General features: G+C 47.4%; 1 protein-coding gene across 1 annotated transcript; it reads right to left on the bottom strand.

Annotated features, from left to right (window-relative positions):
• Positions 1-449: 449 nt before the first annotated feature.
• iqgap3 (IQ motif containing GTPase activating protein 3) lies at positions 450-22,467 on the bottom strand. Its single transcript, XM_062399798.1, has 38 exons — positions 22,332-22,467; positions 20,508-20,595; positions 18,803-18,959; positions 18,637-18,714; positions 18,483-18,559; positions 18,327-18,394; positions 18,095-18,208; positions 17,836-18,014; positions 17,643-17,724; positions 17,398-17,561; positions 17,224-17,308; positions 16,872-17,035; positions 16,616-16,776; positions 15,996-16,111; positions 15,744-15,907; positions 15,573-15,663; positions 15,060-15,227; positions 14,784-14,926; positions 14,510-14,680; positions 14,212-14,295; positions 14,031-14,102; positions 13,811-13,880; positions 13,508-13,716; positions 12,454-12,606; positions 12,175-12,338; positions 11,865-12,089; positions 11,633-11,773; positions 9,188-9,272; positions 8,597-8,829; positions 8,379-8,511; positions 8,034-8,136; positions 3,175-3,316; positions 2,988-3,075; positions 2,389-2,601; positions 1,865-2,025; positions 1,655-1,780; positions 944-1,052; positions 450-853 (listed from the first exon to the last, which is right to left on the bottom strand). The coding sequence occupies exons 1-38, from the start codon at positions 22,360-22,362 to the stop codon at positions 740-742; spliced, it is 4,926 nt and encodes a 1,641-aa protein (XP_062255782.1). The 5' UTR covers positions 22,363-22,467; the 3' UTR covers positions 450-739.
• Between the last annotated feature and the right edge of the window lie 66 nt (positions 22,468-22,533).

Here is a 22,533-nt window from a genome sequence, read left to right on the forward strand (position 1 = left end):
TATATGAACTAATAACTTTAACTAAGCTATCCCTGAGACTATATGAATTTAGTTATTAATATATTTTATATATATACATACATATATATATATATATACATACATACACACACACTAGTTTATTTCCTTTGTCTGAAACTAAACCTGGTTCATGTTTAACCAACCAGAAGAAATGAAGTTCATCACTGAGTTATTATTTAACCGACAACTTGTAAGTTCAATTTCAGGATCCATAAGTTTTTATTTGTCTAAAAACAGACAAATATTGATCAGATTTTATGATCAGAACAACTTAATTTGACTGACAGTGATATGTAGAAGGAACGATGTCTCACTCCTTTAACATTCGTGACTCACAGAGATAGGACCAAGATGCTTCCCTCTGATTCATATTGAAGGACACAAAAACACATTCTGTAACGAGAAATGAAAACCCACTCAAACAGGGAGACATCTTTTCACTGTACACTTTAATAAGAGGAAGCAGTTCAGGTTGGTGCAGATAGAAGTGAAGGAAGAAATCTCACTTTGTTAAACAGACAGATTCCATAATGACATATCATTACAAAGATGGGACAGACATATTTTCACAAAAACATCATAAAGCTTATTTGATTGATCATAAACAAAGATAGGAGTTAAAGATGTGTCACTCTGTAGGACACAGTGTCATATAAACATAGTGTTATGAGATGTTTCAACACAGATAGGAGTGTAAAGTATGAGCTTCGGGTTAGGTTCATTTTTTGAAGAACTTCTTGTTGAGCAGGAAGATGAGCAAGTTGACGTTAATCTTCGCTTTATCGAACATCTTCATCACGGCCACGCCCTCATATTGCAGCTGCAGCAGGTCCTGCAACACACACACACAGAGAGAGAGAGAGAGAGTTTTCACCTGCAGCTAACGCACCAGCAGGACTGAGGAGATCTGGCTGGTGTGTACCTGGTATTTGAGCAGAAATTCTTCCATCTCGACTCCAAGAAATCGAGTTTTGACTCTGAAGCTTCCTCGCTCGGCTCCAGCTACGATGTCGAACACCACGTTTTTAAACCTGGAACAGGAAACCACACACAACTGTTTACGATGCTCAAACACGTAAAACAGCTACGACATTAAATGGATAGTTCACTGAAATATAAATTCCTTTACTATCTCTTCATCACTATGATGGAGGGGTGGGGGGTGTGTGAGTCCACAACACTTCTGGAGTCTCAGGTGTAAACTTAGTTAAAGCAGAAAACCAATGAAGTAATTGGAGATCACTTCTTCAAACATAATACAACAGAAAAATACTGTGGTGTCCTGATATCCTGCTAGGAGGCGTGGTCACGTTCGCATGCACACAACTCTCGCACAAGGTTCAAACAGTGCAGATGGGCGGGGCTTGATGACACTTGACACCAGCGGAGCAGGAGACATGTTGTGTTCTGGTGTTTTATAACTTCTGAAGAATCCGTCACCAGTTACTTCGGTTGGATTTGATTTACACCTGAAACTCCAGATGTGCTTTGTGGACACTTCACCCACCCCGCCCCCCCCCCCCCCAACATAGTAGAGAGTATATCATGAGTTTTTAACAGTTTACGTTAAAACACTTGAGATTTTCACAATTTGCGTTGTATAATAACGTGACGTATACACGCGTGTGCTCACTGTGTGGGAGGCAGGTCTTCGATCTCCAACAGAACTCCCTTCTCCTGCAGCCTGGTGGCGCTGTAACTGAGTGCAGGAGGCTTCTTCTTCACTGTGCTCTCTGCTGTCTTCTTTTTGTTGGATTTACTGTCAACCAATCACATTGAGTTAGTTTTTCAATCTTCTGTGATGAGGAACTCAAACAATGAAAGTGGGATGTTCCACCTGTACCTGGCAGTCAGATTGTCCAGACAGGAAGTGATGTAATGTCTGTAGTAGTCCACCTGCTCCGTGTGGAAGCTGCTCTTCACCTCCAGACTGCTCAGAGTGTGACGGAGCTTCAGTAGCTCCGCCCCCCGACGCTGACGGTGCAGACGCTGCTGACGGATGTCCTGTAAGGGGGGGGAGGAAGAGAGAGAGAGAGAGAGAGAGAGAGAGAGAGAGAGAGATGTGATTAAAAGACTTTACCCGAATGTGACTGGATTTACAAAGTCACTGGACTCTGTTGCTCCACCTCACGACCTCCTTGAAGCTAAGGATCTGGAAACCTGAGCGGGTATCAGTAAAATGTCCGAAGTATTTGTGTGTGATTATTGGAATGTGAAGAACATGTATATACTTTAGTTATTGTGAAATTCTTTTGAGTAGTTTATGTCTTAATTGTAATTTAGATAAGAGGCTTCATACAACATCTGCAGGAACAAGAGTGTGTGTGTGTGTGTGTGTGTGTGTGTGTGTGTGTGTGTGTGTGTTACCTTGGCAATCATCTGTAGGATTTGGTTTTCAGTCTGAGGTGATGTCAGGACGCCGAGTCCCTCCAGGCGACGAAGACTCCTCAGAATCTTCCTCTTCTTCTCCTCCAGACTCAGGTTGCCGTTAGCGACCAATGACTGGTTTCTCTTCATCTTTTCGGGGGTTCGAGCATCTTGTCGTGCTCTTTGCTGAATCAGCCAATCATGGCAGACTTCCTGTTTGGACAGACCACTTACAGTTTCTGTCTTCTGTCTTACCGTAACCTGAACTGGACCTAGCTACACCCAACCAACGACACGTGATCTCAACTGAATTGTCCTGAACTAATTGAGCCGGACCGAAGTGGACCCGTCCTGCAGCCGGTCCCGTCCGTCCACCTCGAGTCTAAACAACCTCCGCTACTTTAACAAGTCCCCTCTTGCTTCGCAGCTTATGTTAGCTAACGTTTACTTAGCAAGTTCTTTAGCCAACTCTGGTTTTCTTCTGTTTCAATCACTTCTTCACTTCAGCTGAAGTTAGCAACCGGCTCATCTCATTAATTCATGTAACGATGTGAGTGTCGCTGTAGCTTAGTCAACACATATGAATGTGTGTGAGTTACCTGGTCATGTGATGGGGACCTTCTCAGGATGTCACTCAAAGTGTCCCCTGGTTGAGTCCTGATGACGTCGATGATCAGCTGCTTTGTGCTGGAATTTTTTTGCAACAGTTTTCAAAACATCATAAAAGGCAAAATAACTGCTCTTAGTCCCATGAGCAAGGCAGCAGACTAACAAAGGCTCAGTTACCTGAGCAGCAGACCTCTGGCGTCTGGTTTGTCATCAGAGTCGTTGAAGATGTCGAACTTGTTGGTGAGAGTCAGAGAAACCTCGGTCTTACAGCTGTGAGTCAGAGCCGCCTCGGGGTCTGATGGAGCTAATGAAGACTCTCCTGGAGGACACAAAACATTCAGACTCAGATGGCTTCAGCCTGAAGGTCCTCATGTTCCTCCTGGTGGCGCTGACTCATCAAGTCCAGAAGTCTCTTTTGTAACCTGAAACGTGCGTACGTCACTTCTCACGCAAACGTTGGGATTTATAAAAAACTTAAGACGGGAAAATGAGCTTATTTCAACTCAGACTCTGACTCATGCGTGCGAACGTTTTGGAGACACGATGATGAACTGAAGCAGATTATTGATCAAATTCATCATTTACATTAAAACCAACATCTCAGTTTTGCTCACGCGACATATCTGCTCTACACGAGCCTTTTAATAAAAAGAATATATAAAACACGTACAGCAAATTACGATCAGATTTGATTTAACAGCCGAGTTACAGAGCCGAGTCATTAACAGGTTTTAATAATATCTACTAACACTGTGCGTGTATCATCAGATCGCAGCAGTGAGCGTGACTGAGCCATCAGGCGCACAGAGCGCACAGGAGATCACTTATTAGAGAAGAAGAAACTTTACAAAGAACATCCAGAGGAGCTGAGGATCCACTGAAGTGAGGGAATCGATCCGATGCTCTAAATAAATAAATACTGATGTGACAGTGGTGCTGGGTTCTGTGATGTGTGCACGTGAATGGAAGGACGAGGAGGAAATGAGGGATCAGTGATTTGTGATCTCACACATTGTGTTATCCACACATTGTGTTATCCACAGCAGCAGCAGAGTGTCGGTGTGTTTTCTTTATTAGTGACATCACTGCTGTCCCATGAAGTCGCTCTTCACCTCATAACAAACACCTCATGTCAGAAAGTTTCACTTCCTCTTCTCACCGCTGGATGCCGTGACTCTGTCAGGACTCAGGTGGAAGCCCATTGGTCAGCAGCATCTTTTAATATTCGTGCCGTGCTTTGCATTGACCACTTATGGTGGAAAGTGGGCGTGTGCAGGGTGGATCTGGAGGCGGATCCACGTGGGAACGTTTCCAGGTTGACTGGGATTTATAAAGCGAACATTGAGTTCAGGTGAGCATGGGGTGCCGTTTGTAAAGCGGCTTTCGCTGAAGATAACAGTTAGCTTCAAACCATGTTTAAAAAGCTGGTGTGGATTTTTGAGTCACTTTTTTGCACATTTACAACAATATTTGGTAACTTATTTTAAATATTTTTAAATCCAAATGTTAAATGTTAAATCTAAATGTTAAATCTGAATCTCAATTTAAATGTTAAATCTAAATGTTAAATCTGAATCTCAATTTAAATGTTAAATCTAAATGTTAAATCTGAATCTCAATTTAAATGTTAAATCTAAATGTTAAATCTAAATCTAAATGTTAAATCTAAATGTTTCGGGTGAAAATAAATATTTAACTAATATGCAAATTCAAATGCTGTTAACAGGAAGTAAAAAAAATAGGGCTTGAGGAGGTCAGAGTGTGTTTATAGTGGCGAATAACAAATAAATCTTATCCGGGGAAATGGACTCTTGGACATGGATTATCGTGATATTAACTACATAAAATAACAATCACGTTTGGAGAAACTTTATTTGAAGAGTACTTAGTTTTTAGTGTCACTTTTATGAAGGATGCGGGACTTATGACCTGTAGCCACAATAGCCAGCCACAAGGGGGCGCACTTTAACTGATCTGTCATGTTTTTCTAACTGCAATGACTTTCTCATTTATTTATAAAAAAAATGTATCTGTTCTAATTCTGCTCATCCCAAAATTCAGATATGGGTAATTAGAAATGTTAAGTTCTTTGTTTCCATTTACTGATATATATTTTCCCCTCTTTTGTCCATGACATCATGTAATTCAGTTCATACAGTGTCACCTTCCACAAGTGAAAGTGAGCTCATCAGTCAAGGGAATAAATTGACCGACTGCAAGAAAGTCCAGCGCGTCAAAGAAGAAGTAGGTTAAAACACTTGGACACTCTGGACTTGGTTCCCGGCCACTGTGCTATGGTTACCCTCTGCTCACAACACCCCTGAGTACAAGACAGCCGTGTAGTGTGAACAGTACAGTGATCTTAAGACGTTGAAAGTCATGTAGCGTGACTAAAGTTTAACGTTAAATGCCAACCTGACAGAATTTAAGCAACAGTTTGTTTTTTGTTTTTTATTTTGTCAGCCTCAATTGGATCACTGTAAGCAACCTGTAAACTGTTTTTGGATTGGATGTCTTGATTCATCTTCCTACAAGTCATTATAAGAGGTGTAGACTGAGCTTAGTAGCACAATTCAGTCATTTGTACTGAAAGGGAGAGGCAACTCTCAAACCTAGCTCATCTCATTCAGTTTTGCTTCATCCTAAATCTAGCCTGACGTTGTCAGACTCACAATTCTAGTCAGAATGTGAGTCTGAGACGCTCCATTGGGCTGTGATTATGGGGCGTGTTTCAACTGACCAGGAAATAAAATTCCTCTTTGCTCAATTGGATAGACCTACAACCAATCAGAGCAGCGTAGTATGTGACGTATACTGCAAAGCATTGTGAGTTATTTACTAACCCGGGTTCACACCGGACGCTTCAGCGCAGCGCCAAGCCTTAAACAACAGCTGGCTCCCATCCACTCCCATGTTAAACCTTTGTGCCGGTCACACCGGAGGCTGAAGCACCGCGCTGCCTCAAGGCTGCCTCGCGCCGTGCAGAGATCGTTTTCGGCGTCGAGTCTATTTTTTGCGCTTGACTCGAGTGTATCGCACCAGGAAACTCACTGAAAAACGATCTTAAACTATATGATGACATATCTTATATGATATAAATGATCAAATATGCATCCCATACTTTGAAGTCCCCTTCTGTTGTCCTGGAGTTTTAATTTGACCAATGACATTATTAAATGCCCCCCTCTGCCCATCCACTACAGCCACACAAGCAGTGATACAGATGAAAAGAGAGAGGGGGGGGGGGGGGGGGGGGGGCTACGTATTCTCCACATAGGTTTGAGTGGAGAATACGTAATTCCCCCTCGACACCCGACATTTAAAGGAGCAAACAGCGAAGTTCTTCAACATGGATGACATTAAATTAATAATTGAAGTGGAGAAGTGCAGTGAGTTGTATGATCCTCGGAACATGTTGTATAAAGACAACACCAAGGAGGACACATGTTGGGACGCTGTTGCTTAATGTTGGAGCAACAAGTAAGTATATGCTTTTAATCTACTGGATCAACGGGTCATATTATTATTATTATTATTATTATCATTATTATTATTATTATTAGCGCTGCCCGGCGGTTCCGCGTCGCTTCAGTGTCCGGTGTGAACAGCCCAGCGCCGGGGCGATAGGGACTAGCGCGGTGCTTCAGCGTCGCCTCCACGTTCTCTGTTCCTCTTTCAAAATGAAGGCGCTGTCGATGTCTTCTGAAACAGACTCAATGGCAGCAGCTACACATCTCAGCTCTCCAGCGGCAGCCATGTTTGTTGAAAACTAATTCAACCCAAGGGCACTTTGATGACGTGGTTGATTACGTTACCGTTGATCATCTGTCCATCATCGTATAAAGCCCGCCCTGACAATCTGATTGGCCCGGTCGGGCATAATTTTTCCTCAACGGAGCGACTCCAGACCGAACTTCCCGACCTAAAATGTTGTGGGCGGGGCTAAGTTCGTCTGGCATCCAGGCTATCCTAAATCCTTAAAGGCTGCCTTTTGAAGGAAACACACTTAAAAAGATGGAATTAGGGCTAAATTGCACTTAGATAAAATGAGATTAACATTATTACAAAAATATTTCCCTTTGACCTCCTCTCTTTGTGCAGTGCGGAGTACAGTGCCTTCACAACCGAGGGACAGTGAGGCCAGATGTCAGGAGACAGGGAGTGAAAATCAGGGCCAGGCAGGGGACCCGAGACAATTGTTTCCTTATAATGTGCCAGAATTTGTGTAAGATATTGTTTGGGCTTCATAGAAATACAGCAATGTAGATGTTGGTCTATTTACATTATGAACCTCTGATATAAGTCTCTCTCGCTCTCTATGGGCTTTCAGCTGAATTTTCTGTTCTCCCTGTTTATCTTTGTTTGCTCAGCCCTGTTTATCTGGAGGAAGATGAGGCTCTTGAAGAGGCAACTCTGACCTCCTCAAGCTTTTATTTTGTTACTTCCTGTTGCCGGCATTTGAATTAGCATTTTAGTTAAATATTTAGTTTCACCCGAAACATTTAGATTTAACATTTAGATTTAGATTTAACATTTAGATTTAAATTTAACATTTAGATTTAAATTTAACATTTAGATTTAAATTTAGCATTTAGATTTAACATTTAAGTGTAACATTTAACATTTGGATTCAAATATTTAAGTTGACAAATATTGTTGTAAATGTGCAAAAAAGTGACTCAAAAATTCACACTGAATGTTGCTGTTATTTCAGCGTGAGCTGCTTTACAAACGGAACCCCATAGGTGTGTTTGCGCACGGTTTTATAAATCGCAAATTATCGTTTGCGTACGCCATTTCCGGCTTTTGTACGTATGCACACTTTTAGTATGAATCCTTCGCACTGTTTTAAAAATGAGACCCCTGAAGCGGTTCACAAATTACAGATTTGGAAAACATATAGTTCCGTAGTAGGTAGGTAGATTATATATTCTGTCAAACATTCATTATAAATGTTCCGGGGCTTTGTTTCTTGATCCAATTCATGAATCAACTATCAATAAAGTAGGAAGAAGCAGTAGAAGCTGTTACAGTACCAATGAGTTGCTGGAGGGGGGGCACTGGTCCGAGGTCTTGCAGCAGCAGTCTGAGCGGGTCAGAGGAGTCGGGACACAAAACGTCCTGATGCTCCAACAACAGCTGAACAAAGAAACACAGGAAACAGTCAACTGCGTCCAGGTCCAGACTAAGGATCAGGACCAGACTCAGGTCCAGTCTGAGGTCCAGACTGAGGTCCAGGTTCAGACTGAGGATCAGGACCAGTCGGAGGTCCAGACTGAGGATCAGGACCAGACTGAGGTCCAGACTGAGGTCCAGGTTCAGACTGAGGTCCAGGACCAGTCTGAGGTCCAGACTGAGGTCCAGGGGCAGTGTGACCTCACCTTGTGCGTGTTGAGCAGCTCACTGACAGAGATGTAGATGACGGGTCTGCTGACGACGAGCAGCTCGGAGAACTCGTCCACACTGAAGCGCTCCTCGGGTTCAGGAACGTCACACACACTCAGCAGGAACCTCCTGTTGGGGTTAGGGTTAGCCGTCAGATGTAGTTCTCTCCTGTAACGAACAAGACCCTGAGCCACAGTCACATGGTGATGCTGACCTGAACCTGTGGTGAGTCTGGCCGATGTACTGGTTCAGAGCTGCCACGTGGGACCCGTCTCCGAGGAAGCGCTTGTTGGCGGCGGCGTGCTGCAGCATGCGAGCGATGGAGCCCAGGACGTGGCGCTGCTCCGGTTGCAAGGACGAGCCGGCCGACCGGTCCACGACATCGAACCCGTCCGGAGCCACGATGGCCGGGTTCATGTAGCGATAGTAGACCAGGTTACCTACGATCTGTCAGAGGTTCCATGTCATGAAAATCTGAAGGTTCTTAACAACCGGAATGTTTTTAAAGGTTCTAATGGTCAAATATTTACACAAGTTCAAGATATATATATACACACACACACACACACTATATATATATATATACATATACACACACATACATACACATACACTTCCAAAAGCTTTTTACAGGAGATACCAATGACTGCTAATCTTTATCAATAAAATCAATCACTGGTCTATAATTGGGTTTTTCAGTAAGCTCGTAAATGACCCTGGTTCCCATATGTTCACCTGAACAGATAAAAGACAGAAGCTTTTATTGTGAAGGAGTGCCCTCTGGGCTCTACTTCCTGTGGCTCACCTTGTAGAGCTCGTCCTCGCTGGCGTCAGGAAACTTCGTCTTCAGAGCGTCTCGGAGAACCTTCGCTGTATAACGTAACCCGTACCTGAAAGGACAACGACAGGGGTGAGGAGGTGAACAGGTGAGGAGGTGAGGAGGTGAACAGGTGAAGTGGTGAGGAGGTGAGGAGGTGAGGAGGTGAACAGGTGAAGTGGTGAGGAGGTGAAGTGTTGAGGAGGTGAAGTGGTGAGGAGGTGAAGTGGTGGACCACTGAGGAGGTGAAGTGGTGGACAGGTGAAGTGGTGAAGTGGTGAGGAGGTGAAGTGTTGAGGAGGTGAAGTGTTGAGGAGGTGAAGATGTGAAGTGTTGAGGAGGTGAAGATTTGAAGTGGTGAGGAGGTGAAGTAGTGAGGAGGTGAGGAGGTGAACAGGTGAAGGGGTGAGGAGGTGAACAGGTGAGGAGGTGAAGTGGTGGACCACTGAGGAGGTGAGGAGGTGAGGAGGTGAACAGGTGAAGTGGTGAGGAGGTGAGGAGGTGAGGAGGTGAACAGGTGAAGTGGTGAGGAGGTGAAGTGTTGAGGAGGTGAAGTGGTGAGGAGGTGAAGTGGTGGACCACTGAGGAGGTGAAGTGGTGGACAGGTGAAGTGGTGAAGTGGTGAGGAGGTGAAGTGTTGAGGAGGTGAAGTGTTGAGGAGGTGAAGATGTGAAGTGTTGAGGAGGTGAAGATTTGAAGTGGTGAGGAGGTGAAGTAGTGAGGAGGTGAGGAGGTGAACAGGTGAAGGGGTGAGGAGGTGAACAGGTGAGGAGGTGAAGTGGTGGACCACTGAGGAGGTGAAGGGGTGAGGAGGTGAACAGGTGAAGTGGTGAGGAAGTGAACTGGTGAGGAGGTGAAGTGGTGGACCACTGAGGAGGTGAAGTGGTGGACAGGTGAGGAGGTGAACAGGTGAAGTGGTGAGGAGGTGAACAGGTGAAGTGGTGAGGAGGTGAACAGGTGGACCGGTGAGGAGGTGAAGTGGTGAGGAGGTGAACAGGTGAAGTGGTGAGGAGGTGAACAGGTGAAGTGGTGAGGAGGTGAACAGGTGGACCGGTGAGGAGGTGAAGTGGTGAGGAGGTGAACAGGTGAAGTGGTGAGGAGGTGAACAGGTGAAGTGGTGAGGAGGTGAAGTGGTGAGGAGGTGAACAGGTGAAGTGGTGAGGAGGTGAACAGGTGAAGTGGTGAGGAGGTGAAATGGTGAAGTGGTGAAGTGGTGAGGAGGTTAAGTGGTGGACAGGTGAAGTGGTGGACAGGTGAAGTGGTGAGGAGGTGAAGTGGTGAGGAGGTGAAGAGGTGAAGTGGTGAGGAGGTGAACAGGTGAAGTGGTGAGGAGGTGAAGTGGTGAGGAGGTGAAGTGGTGAGGAGGTGAAGGGGTGAGGAGGTGAGGAGGTGAAGGGGTGAGGAGGTGAACAGGTGAAGTGGTGAGGAGGTGAAGTGGTGAGGAGGTGAAGGGGTGAGGGGGTGAGGAGGTGAAGGGGTGAGGAGGTGAACAGGTGAAGTGGTGAGGAGGTGAACAGGTGAAGTGGTGAGGAGGTGAAGTGGTGAGGAGGTGAAGGGGTGAGGAGGTGAGGAGGTGAAGGGGTGAGGAGGTGAAGGGGTGAGGAGGTGAGGAGGTGAAGGGGTGAGGAGGTGAAGGGGTGAGGAGGTGAAGGGGTGAGGAGGTGAACAGGTGAAGTGGTGAGGAGGTGAACAGGTGAAGTGGTGAGGAGGTGAAGTGGTGAGGAGGTGAAGGGGTGAGGAGGTGAACAGGTGAAGTGGTGAGGAGGTGAACAGGTGAAGGGGTGAGGAGGTGAAGGGGTGAGGAGGTGAACAGGTGAAGGGGTGAGGAGGTGAAGGGGTGAGGAGGTGAAGGGGTGAGGAGGTGAAGTGGTGAGGAGGTGAAGTGGTGAGGAGGTGAAGTGGTGAGGAGGTGAAGTGGTGAGGAGGTGAAGTGGTGAGGAGGTGAACAGGTGAAGTGGTGAGGAGGTGAACAGGTGAAGTGGTGAGGAGGTGAACAGGTGGACCGGTGAGGAGGTGAAGTGGTGAGGAGGTGAACAGGTGAAGTGGTGAGGAGGTGAACAGGTGAAGTGGTGAGGAGGTGAAGTGGTGAGGAGGTGAACAGGTGAAGTGGTGAGGAGGTGAACAGGTGAAGTGGTGAGGAGGTGAAATGGTGAAGTGGTGAAGTGGTGAGGAGGTTAAGTGGTGGACAGGTGAAGTGGTGGACAGGTGAAGTGGTGAGGAGGTGAAGTGGTGAGGAGGTGAAGGGGTGAAGTGGTGAGAAGGTGAAGTGGTGAAGGGGTGAGGAGGTGAAGTGGTGAGAAGGTGAAGTGGTGAAGGGGTGAACAGGTGAAGTGGTGAGGAGGTGAAGGGGTGAAGGGGTGAGGAGGTGAAGTGGTGAGGAGGTGAAGTGGTGAGGAGGTGAAGTGGTGAGGAGGTGGACAGGTGGAGACGTACGGCAGCTTGTGCAGGTTGCTTGTGATTGCGTTGAGGACTCGGTCCGTCAGGTTCTTCAGGTTGATGATGGAGACGTCAATTCTTCTCTGAACTTCAGGGTGGGACAGAGCGTCCTCAGGTGAGACATCATAAGGTAGAGTGCTACAGAGGGGTGAGACAGACAAGACAGGTGAGACAGACAGAGAGAGGGGCAGTAGGTGAGACAGACAGGGGTTCAGGTGTGTCCTCAGACCTCTTGAGTCCGGTCTGGCTCTCAGTCTGGTTGATCCAGGTCTTGTAGACGTCCACTGGGTCAGTCCTGATGCTCAGGGTCCGGTCCTGCAGGACGTCCTGCAGAGCAGGACACAGCGTCTCCCGCAGGACGTTCTGACCATGAGCGCGACGGTAGAAGTTCACCAGCATCTTGATGACAGTGGGATTTCCTGTGACCACATCCTGAGGCTGATCCACCTTCAGGCTGACACCATCACACAGATTATTTATGAGTGTGTATTACAGTGTGTGTGTTTGTGTGCGTGTGTGTGTGTGTGTGTGCGTCACACCTGATCTCGTAGCGTAGTGCCTCAGTGAAGAGCTGCAGCAGCAGGTACGCCTCCCGGTGGTCAGAGCCGTAATTAAACAAACTGAACACCAACATCTCCATGAAGGAGGTGGAGCGAGTGTGGGGCATCAAGAAGATCAGCTGAGCCAGGTACAGAGGCTGCGTCTACACACACATGAGGAGGTGAATACATGTGTGAGTACGTGTGTGAGTACGTGTGTGAGTACGTGTGTGAGTACTTGTGTGTGTGTGTGTGTGTGTGTGTGTGCGCGTGTGTCACCTGCAGCAGGTAGAACAGGTGTTGATAGGCCTCCAGTCTCTCTCTCCTCTCTCGGCTCAGAGCCTTCAGTCCTTTACTTCTCTCGACGTCCATCATGTCCGACAGCTGCTCCTTATTCTTCCTGGTCAGCTTCTTACAGTGTGACACCACTTCCTGTTAAAAAGGGCAGAAGGTCACTTCCTGTTGTGAGGTGAGAAGAACACGGTCTGATACCACATTTGTGTTGCATTCAAGCGACTCAAATTATTCACACGACACAATTCTCTTCTCTTGTACAGGTGTTGCGTTGGACACAGCACGTTAGAAGTTAGAATCCATACGAGTCAATGTTGAGATATTCAACCTCGGTGTCTCGACAGCTAATCAGTTCTGAGAATGGAACTCAGTCGACAGCAGGTGAGCACGAGGGTGAACTGGTCACTGCTCAGCCTGAGGTGGAACGAGTCATTTCACGAGCATGTGAAACACCCAGAGCTGTGAATACATGTGCACACGTTGGGTGTGAATGCACCATCACATCCAGAATCAGATCCAGAATCAGATCCAGATTGGTGTGAGACTCAGCTCTGTTTCATGAACCTCTGTGAACACAGAGCCCACGTCCTGCTGTTCGGATGTGAAGCTCTGAATGTGAATGACTCCAGACCAGCTGATCCGCCTCTCTCACGTCAAAGCTGCCGTTTGTCTCAGATCTGCTCGGTGCAGCAGAATCACCGTCTTCAGGAATAACAGTAAAACTCTGGTTGAATATTTCTTCAACAAGTCACTTCCTGTTAGCGAGGGGTCAGTGGGGGGAGTGGTTCGTGGCTGTTACCTAAATGGTAAATGTTCTGTTTCTTTTCTCGGCTTGTTGACATTCGAAGCTCTTGACAGGTTATTGACATTCAGACAGTGCAGGGGTCAGGACCTGGGGGGCCTGAGGGGCCTGAGGGGCAGTATCTGCCCAAAGACACTTCAACAGGCAGTTGGAGAAATCAGGGATCGAACCTGTGAGTGCAGGTGCACTCGTCGTGTGAACATTCACATCGTCTCACCTGCGGACACGGACTCGTACCTGCAGTGTGGCCTTGTTCCGGACCAGCAGGCCAATCTTCAGGTCCATCAGGTCCAGGTCGGCCTCCAGCTGCCGGTTGAAGCGGATGCTTCTCACCACCTCTGCCCTCAGACGCAGAAGCTCCGCCTCCTCTCTGATGTCACCGTCCCCGAGGTCGAGAAGGTGAACAAACTTCCTGACCACAGACAGATGGGGCGTGTCCGAGTGCACTAAGACAGGTGGGGGGAGGGGCAGATAGAGTCAGTCAACACAGAAACAGGATTAACGAACCAATCAGGGGCAGCGGCTCATTAGTGACCTCACCCAACATCCTGTACTGATCTCTGGCTCTGCTGGCTCTGAAGAACGACTGGATCTTTATCACAGCGCCCTCCTGTGGACACACACAGCAACACAGGTCAGCAGAAGACAGACAGACAGGAAGACAGACAGACAGACAGACAGGAAGACAGACAGACAGGAAGACAGACAGACAGACAGACAGACAGGAAGACAGACAGACAGACAGGAAGACAGAACTCACGTTACGTTTGAAGAAACTCAGTCGTGCTCGATATTTTCTTTTCATCAACCACATCTTCACGAATGATTGAATCTGTGAACATATGAAACATGCTACTCTGCAGAGATCATATGTTCTGAGACGACAACACGCTTCAAACAAGTTGATAAAGACAGTGACATCACACAAAGTAACGTGTTACCTTGACGATGGCTCTCCAGTTCCTGTAGAGAAACTGCAGCCGCCGTCTGTACAGCCGCTGCTGGACCAACCTCCTCCGATGAGACTGAACACACACACACACACACACACACACACACACACACACACACACACACACACACACACACACACACACACACACACACACACACACACACACACACACACACACACACACACACACACACACACACACACACACACACACACACACACACACACACAATCGTCATCTGCTCTCCTGATGTTAACGGTTCATTCAGTCAGTAATGTCTCACCTGGATGAGGACGACAGCAGCTGTGTTGTTGATCAGGAGACGTTGTCGAGCCTCCAGCTGTTGTCTGATCAGGAACCCTCGACATGAAGCCTGCAGACGAGCGACGAGGGCTTCTCGGCTCCTCCAGAGGGCGCTGCGACTGTGCGAACCCGACACACTGCTGATAATGTCCTGCAGGTGGAGACAGGATATAACTTCTGTCGACAAATCACAGAGAGGGACTCACACTAGTGTCTTGTGTCAGGTGTGACCTCTGCCCCTCGGTGGTGCTCACCTGTATCTCGTGTCGGTCCATGAACACACTGTTGTATGTGAACCCGTCCGGCCGCTCCCAGGTTCCCTCCAGTCGGTTCAGGTGGAAGTAAAACAAAGAGCCGTCGTCCGCACGGACTCGAATCCAGGACCCCCTGTTGTCTCCTGGACACACAAGCACATTGTTTCACAGAGTCACACAACCCATCACTCCTCATACTGATCAATATCTTTACTGCTGAAGAATCAGTTAGTTTGATCAGGAAGTTCATCTGGGTCAGGGGTCACATGGTGTTACCTGTGTCCATCTTGTGTGTGATCAGGTTGTGTAGCTGTCTCTGATATTCTGCGGCACACTCTCTGATGATTCCCTGAAGTTGAAGTTCAGGTAAAGACAAAACACGAAGAGTCTGAGAGTCTCTGTTCTCCTTCACGGCCTGGTTTACTGCTGCGACTGACAGACACACTACACACACACAGACACGCACACAATCAATAATCAATACCCTCGCACAAAGAAGTGATAACAAATGCTTGTTTGTGTTCTGTTTTCTTCCACGTTGTGTTTTCTCCTGTTTAAATATGTAGCCCATGTGCCTGTTATTTTGATGTATTTGTTAATCTACACTTTAATGGAGTATTTTCCATCGTTGTACATATTTATTAAAACGATGCTGTTTATATTTTGTCTGCATAAAATCTTGAAAAATAAAATGTAAAATAAAAATCCATACCCCGCTGCTACTGACAGAGACACAACATACACAATCACCTATCATTACAACAATCGTTACATTGCTGACGGACTCACACTTCAAAGCTCTCTGACTCTGCTGATTGGCTCTCCTCACTTCCTCCTGGATATCAGCCATACACAGCTCAGCTCCTGGGTCTCTGCTCACCTGATTTGACAGGGGAAGGTCATGTGACTTCAGACTGACAGGGATCGGTTGTGGAGTAAAGGTCAGAGGTCAGATGTTACCTGAGCTTTGTGCTGACGGGCTCTGCTCATCAGTGTCAGGTATCGACAGGCGTTGTCAGGTAGGACGTCCTCCAGGCCACAAGAGGGCAGCAGCAGAGCCGAGAGCAGCTGCTGGTTGTCTCCTCTGATCACGGCCTTGTTAATCACACCCAAAACTACAAGCTCTGAGGTCACAGGTCAAAAGTCACAGGTCAGAGAGAAGGGGTTGGTGTGACGTGTATTATTGTTGTGTAGTTGTGTGCGTGTGCGTACTCTGTTGTGCGTCTAGCACTGAGCTGTTGACACTGTTGATTTTCTCCTGAAGCTGATTCCAAGTCAGATGAGCTCTGCCCCCCTGCTGCTTCACATCTGCCAGACGCTCAAAGTACCTGAACACGGCACAGACACGTACATGATGTGTCCTTGTGTACTGTTTTCTGTTGTTTGTTAGACAAAGTTCTGTTCTGCAGTTGCTTAAGCATTTTGGCCAATAACAACAACCCCATGGGAGCAACTACGTATAATTGATTTGAATACGTCAGACTAACACATACCTGAACACACCCAAGTACGTGTACCTGAACACGCTACCCACATGTACCTGAACACTTCACACACACCTACCAATAAGTTGGCGAGCATGACGTGGAAGACGGGTTCAGCAAAAAACATCTTTGAGCTCAATCTCATCATCCCAATATTCAAATTCATACTTTTACATTTTGTTTCTTTATGATAACGATCAGTGGCAGACGGCTCAGCTCTTCACATTGTGGTGAAACAATAAGACACATTAATATAGAGGGTTACAGGAAAAACCCTTTGTCACATTGTCCTTCCTCTATATGAACAGACAGACAGACAGACAGACAGACAGACAGACAGACAGGTACCTGTCCAGCAGGGTGTCATCTACGTCAGAGAGTCCTGCAGATGAACTGACCAATGAGGAGCGGAACTGTTGCAGGTCTCCCGCCTCCAAAGACTGATTGATGAGAGCCACAGCTGACAGCATCTCTACAGCAACAAAGAGCTCCTCCTGCTGCAGCTCCCCCTGGTGGAGAGCATGGGAACAGTGAGTGCTAGTCCAACAGCGGAAACAACCTGCATGTGGACGTCTGTCTCGTGTACGTCTCATGAGGGTCTCACTTGTCCACTCTGTCTCTGCAGCAGCTGTAGTTCTCTGTGATACAAAGCAGCAGCGAAAGGAAACACCTGCGGCAGCTGGAGGTCAGAGTTCATCAAACAGCTGAGTGTGTGTCTGTGGTCACTGCGACGTAACGCAGCATTTGCATTCTGCACGGCTGCCTGCACTGAAACACACACAGACACACAATTAACTCATTAATCATAGATGGGAAGAGGGGTCGGTCTCTCTGATTGGACGTCTGGCCTCCTGGTGGCTCAGCAGTGTGTCTCTTCTGAAACATCAGGAAACTGTTGCTTGTGTTGGTGCAGTGACAGTAACTGTCCACAGGTGTCACTGTGGTGGGACACTCACTGTTTCTGGCTCTTTCTGCATCTTCGTTGGCGAGTGTGATGCCGTCCTGCAGGTCATCAGGGTTCAAAGGATCAACAAAGCCTTCCTGGTGTCAGAGTGCACAGAGGGGGTGGGGGGGGGGACTCATGTCACGTGTATTCATACACGTCTGAATTTATTTTAGTGTTTACATACCAGCGCCCTCTGCTGGCGGTCTACCGACAGCTGGTCCAGGTACCAGGGGCCGTTGTCAGTATGGAGGCCTCTGAGGGCCAAACATGGCAGCTGCAGAGCAGAGAGCAGAGAGAGCTCATCTGCAGAGTCCAGAGCTTCATCCACCTGCTCCACGGCTGAACGCACTGAAAAGAAATAATCAATATCACCTCTGATCACACTGATCCATCATCAATACTCACACTGACTGACATGGATCCTCTCACCATTCACCACGTTGATGTTGTTCTGAATTTCCCTCTGAGTCAGAAACTCTTCGTACATGTCTTTATCTGCGGAACCTTGACACTGCACACGCAAACGCACACACACAAACGCACACGCACACAGTCAGTGATCATGCTAGAGCATGCAGTCCTCTGATTGGACGGAGTGATAACCATCACACGAGACCCTCACCCGAATGCTCGCTCGTTCAGCCTTTCTTCTTCTAGCCTGACGCAGCATCTCCTGATAGACGCTCATTAGCGCCTCCTGCAGGTTACGCAGCATGGCGTTAGGATTCCTCAGAGCCATCGTGGTCACGCCCAGTTCTCCTCGGTCCACCGCTTCGTTGATGGCGATCACTGCTGCATGGACTGATGGGAGAAAAGAGAAGGGGAGGTTGCAGTGTGATAATGAGGAGAGGCTCAGAGCCAATCAGAGGCGTTCTCTTTACCTGCAGCCTCGTCCACGGACACCTCATTGGCCAGGATTCCTCCAATCTTGTTGAATGCCGGCATCTGGATCCCGTATTTATCCAACTCCAACTTCATGTTGTTGATCTCCTCGTCTGGAAACATGAAGAAGACATATGACATGTGTATGTAGATCGGTCAGTAATGTTTACTGCAATAACGTAAAGTAAACAATGAACTCTCTCTAATAGGAGGTTTTAGTCACTTTTTTACCTGTAAACTTGACTTTCCCATACAAGTCATGGATCTGTGGAGCTACGCCCAGTCTGTAGAGGTACAGGCTGCAGAACGACAGGAAGACAGACAGGTTAACAGACAGGCAGGTGGACAGACAGACAGACAGATGAACAGACAGACAGGTGAAGTCACCTGAGTGCGTGGATACAGTAGACAGTTCTGGGCATGTTCTTCTTGTCGTACACGTCTGTTGTTTCAGGATAAAAGATCTGGAAACAACAACTGGTGATCAATATACAGGCTGATCAATCAATCAATACTCTGACCAATCAATGCGTTCACTGACCGCTGGCAGTCCTAGCTTCGTCATGGCGTTCCTCCAGTGGTTGATGTTGTCAGTGTGGCGGAACTGAAGACCCACAGCCTGAAGAACAGATCAATAGACAATTGTTGATTTTGTGTTGTGTATCAACGTTGTGTGTCTGTGGTACCTTAGTGTGTGGCTGTGTGACCTGGTATCGTAGTTGCTCGGGGTCATAGATCTTCTTCAGAGGGACGGAGTTGGGAGCGAAGCGATGACCCAGTTTAGCCAGAATGACCCCGTTCCTGAGCCCCTCCTCCAGGTCGGTGGGCGCAGGAAGCTCCTCCACTAGACACGCCTCCATCCACCTGACCAGGGACAACATCTTTTAAAAACTAGAATTACCGCACTGCGGCTGAATGCTTTCACCAACTAGGGCAGGTCCGTGTTAATGTTCCCAGAATAAAGTTAACTTCAGAATTCAATCTGTATGTTAAGGAAACAACGGAGACCGGCCGCTGCACCAGGAGAGCTGGGGTCTGGTTTATAAACCTGCTTTGGGTCCACACTAAAACTCTACGTGAAAAATACTATTTATTAAACCGTGCGCACGCACACCTGAACGCAATATTCAATTTATAAATCACAGTCCACCAGGAAACGTTTGTTCATGAATCTGCCTCATACTCCACTTTCAACCATAAATGGTCAATGCAAAGCACCTCATGAATATTAAATTATGCTGCCGACCAATGGGATTCCACCGGGAGTCGTGACAAGCGATGAGAAGAGGAAGTGAACCGACCGTGTCACGGCAGTATTTATTTATTCAGAGCATCGGACCGATTCCCTCACTTCAGTGGATCTCCTCTCCTCTGAGGTTCTGTGGGAACGTTTCTTCATGTCTTGTGATCTCCAGGTCGCTCTGTGCGCCTGAGGCACCGTCACGTTGGACAACACACACCGTGTTAGAAGATGTTTCAAACTGTTAGTGACTCTGCTCTGCAACTCCACTGTTTAATGGAGTCTGGACGAAATTTGCTGTAAATGTTGTGCGTACGCAGCGGCTCTAAATGAGAACCCTGGACAGCAGAGGAGCATCAACCCAAGCCTCTGCTCCTTTGTGAGGAGGAGCAGGAGCACTACTCCACAAAATGACCTCCTTGTGTGACGGCAGCTCCTGGATGTTCTCTGCTAATGACACAATGTTCAAAAGTCATCATTAAGATCTGTTGTGTGATTTCCCTCAAGCTTTTGAGTAGTGATATAAAGTCATCTTTATACCTGTCAACATAAAGTATGATGTCACAGAGATGCAGGGCCAACCTGCCCTGGCCTGGACTGGCCTGGACTGACCTGACCTGGACCAGGACTGACCTGGACTGACCAGGACTGACCTGACCTGGACTGACCTGACCTGGACTGACGTGGACTGACCTGACCTGGACCAGGACTGACCTGGACTGACCTGGACTGACCTGACCTGGACCAGGACTGACCTGGACTGACCAGGACTGACCTGACCTGGACTGACCTGACCTGGACTGGCCTGGACTGACCTGACCTGGACTGACCAGGACTGACCTGACCTGGACTGACCTGACCTGGACTGACCTGACCTGGACTGACGTGGACTGACCTGACCTGGACCAGGACTGACCTGGACTGACCTGGACTGACCTGACCTGGACCAGGACTGACCTGACCTGGACTGACCTGACCTGGACTGACCTGGACTTACGTGGACTGACGTGGACTGAACCAGGACTGACCTGGACTGACCTGACCTGGACTGACCCAGGACTGACCTGGACTGACCTGACCTGGACTGACCCAGGACTGACCTGGACTCGGACTGAACCAGCACCTGTGAACACGTCTCAGGACCGATTCTGACACCAGCTGTGAACACTCACCTCTTGGCCTCCTCCAACCTGCACAGGTACTGATACGCAACGCTCTGGATCCTCTGCTCATCCATCTGCTCTGCAGTCAGACGCTCGTCTACACAACACAGACACACACCATCAACGTTAACACTAAACCTTAACGCACAACGGTAACACACAAAACATTAACACACAACACACAACGTCAACACACATTAACATACAACACACACAACATTAACACAAAACAAACAGACACACACTGTGAGACAGATGTTTTTCCCGAATATTAATACTAATAATCTATAATAACATATCACACATCAATAACTAACATCTGCTGGTTAGTTAGCAGCTGGTAGGTTAACTTTATAACTAACAGCTGCTGGTTAGTTAGCAGCTGGAGGTTAGTTAACTTTATAAATAACATCTGCTGGTTAGTTAGCAGCTGGAGGTTAGTTGGCCGCTGCTGTTAGGTTATCTTTATAACTAACAGCTGTGGGTTAGTTAGCAGCTGGAGGTTAGTAAACTTTATAACTAACATCTGCTGGTTAGTTAGCAGCTGGTAGGTTAACTTTATAACTAACAGCTGTGGGTTAGTTAGCAGCTGGAGGTTAGTTGGCCGCTGGAGGTTAGTTAGCAGCTGGAGGTTAGTTGGCCGCTGCTGTTAGGTTAACTTTATAACTAACAGCTGCAGGTTAGTTAGCAGCTGGAGGTTAGTTGGCCGCTGGAGGTTAGTTAGCAGCTGGAGGTTAGTTGGCCGCTGCTGTTAGGTTAACTTTATAACTAACAGCTGTGGGTTATTTAGCAGCTGTGGTTTAGTTAGCAGCTGGAGGTTAGTTGGCCGCTGCTGGTAGGTTAACTTTCTAACTAACAGCTGGAGGTTAGTTGGCTGCTGGAAGTTAGTTAACTTTCTAACTAACAGCTGGAGGTTAGTTAGCAGCTGGAGGTTAGTTAACTTTATAACAAACAGCTGTGGGTTAGTTAGCAGCTGTGGTTTAGTTAGCAGCTGGAGGTTAGTTGGCCGCTGCTGGTAGGTTAACTTTATAACTAACAGCTGCAGGTTAGTTAGCAGCTGGAGGTTAGTTGGCCGCTGGAGGTTAGTTAGCAGCTGGAGGTTAGTTGGCCGCTGCTGTTAGGTTAACTTTATAACTAACAGCTGGAGGTTAGTTGGCTGCTGGAAGTTAGTTAACTTTCTAACTAACAGCTGGAGGTTAGTTAGCAGCTGGAGGTTAGTTAACTTTATAACAAACAGCTGTGGGTTAGTTAGCAGCTGTGGTTTAGTTAGCAGCTGGAGGTTAGTTGGCCGCTGCTGGTAGGTTAACTTTATAACTAACAGCTGCAGGTTAGTTAGCAGCTGGAGGTTAGTTGGCCGCTGGAGGTTAGTTAGCAGCTGGAGGTTAGTTGGCCGCTGCTGTTAGGTTAACTTTATAACTAACAGCTGTGGGTTATTTAGCAGCTGTGGTTTAGTTAGCAGCTGGAGGTTAGTTGGCCGCTGCTGGTAGGTTAACTTTATAACTAACAGCTGTGGGTTATTTAGCAGCTGTGGTTTAGTTAGCAGCTGGAGGTTAGTTGGCCGCTGCTGGTAGGTTAACTTTCTAACTAACAGCTGGAGGTTAGTTGGCTGCTGGAAGTTAGTTAACTTTCTAACTAACAGCTGGAGGTTAGTTAGCAGCTGGAGGTTAGTTAACTTTATAACAAACAGCTGTGGGTTAGTTAGCAGCTGGAGGTTAGTTGGCAGCTGGAGGTTAGTTAGCAGCTGAAGGTTAGTTGGCCGCTGCAGGTAGGTTAACTTTATAACTAACAGCTGCAGGTTAGTTAACGTGATGACGTGATGACAGGTGAACTCACAGCGGGTCTCCGCAGCGGTGTTATCCGTCATGTTGACGGATCCTCGGCGTCTTCCCGGTGGAACTCGTTGTTCGGTTGAATTCGTTATAAACGTGAAGAAGAAATTCGAACGTTACCGACGAGAAGAAACCTTCCGACTGCTTCCGGAGTTTGAAATCTCCCGCCTCGCTATCATTGGTCGGCTGGTCAGCTTCCTTCCGGA

This window comes from Platichthys flesus, chromosome 11, assembly GCF_949316205.1.
Source record: "Platichthys flesus chromosome 11, fPlaFle2.1, whole genome shotgun sequence".
NCBI lineage: Eukaryota > Metazoa > Chordata > Actinopteri > Pleuronectiformes > Pleuronectidae > Platichthys > Platichthys flesus.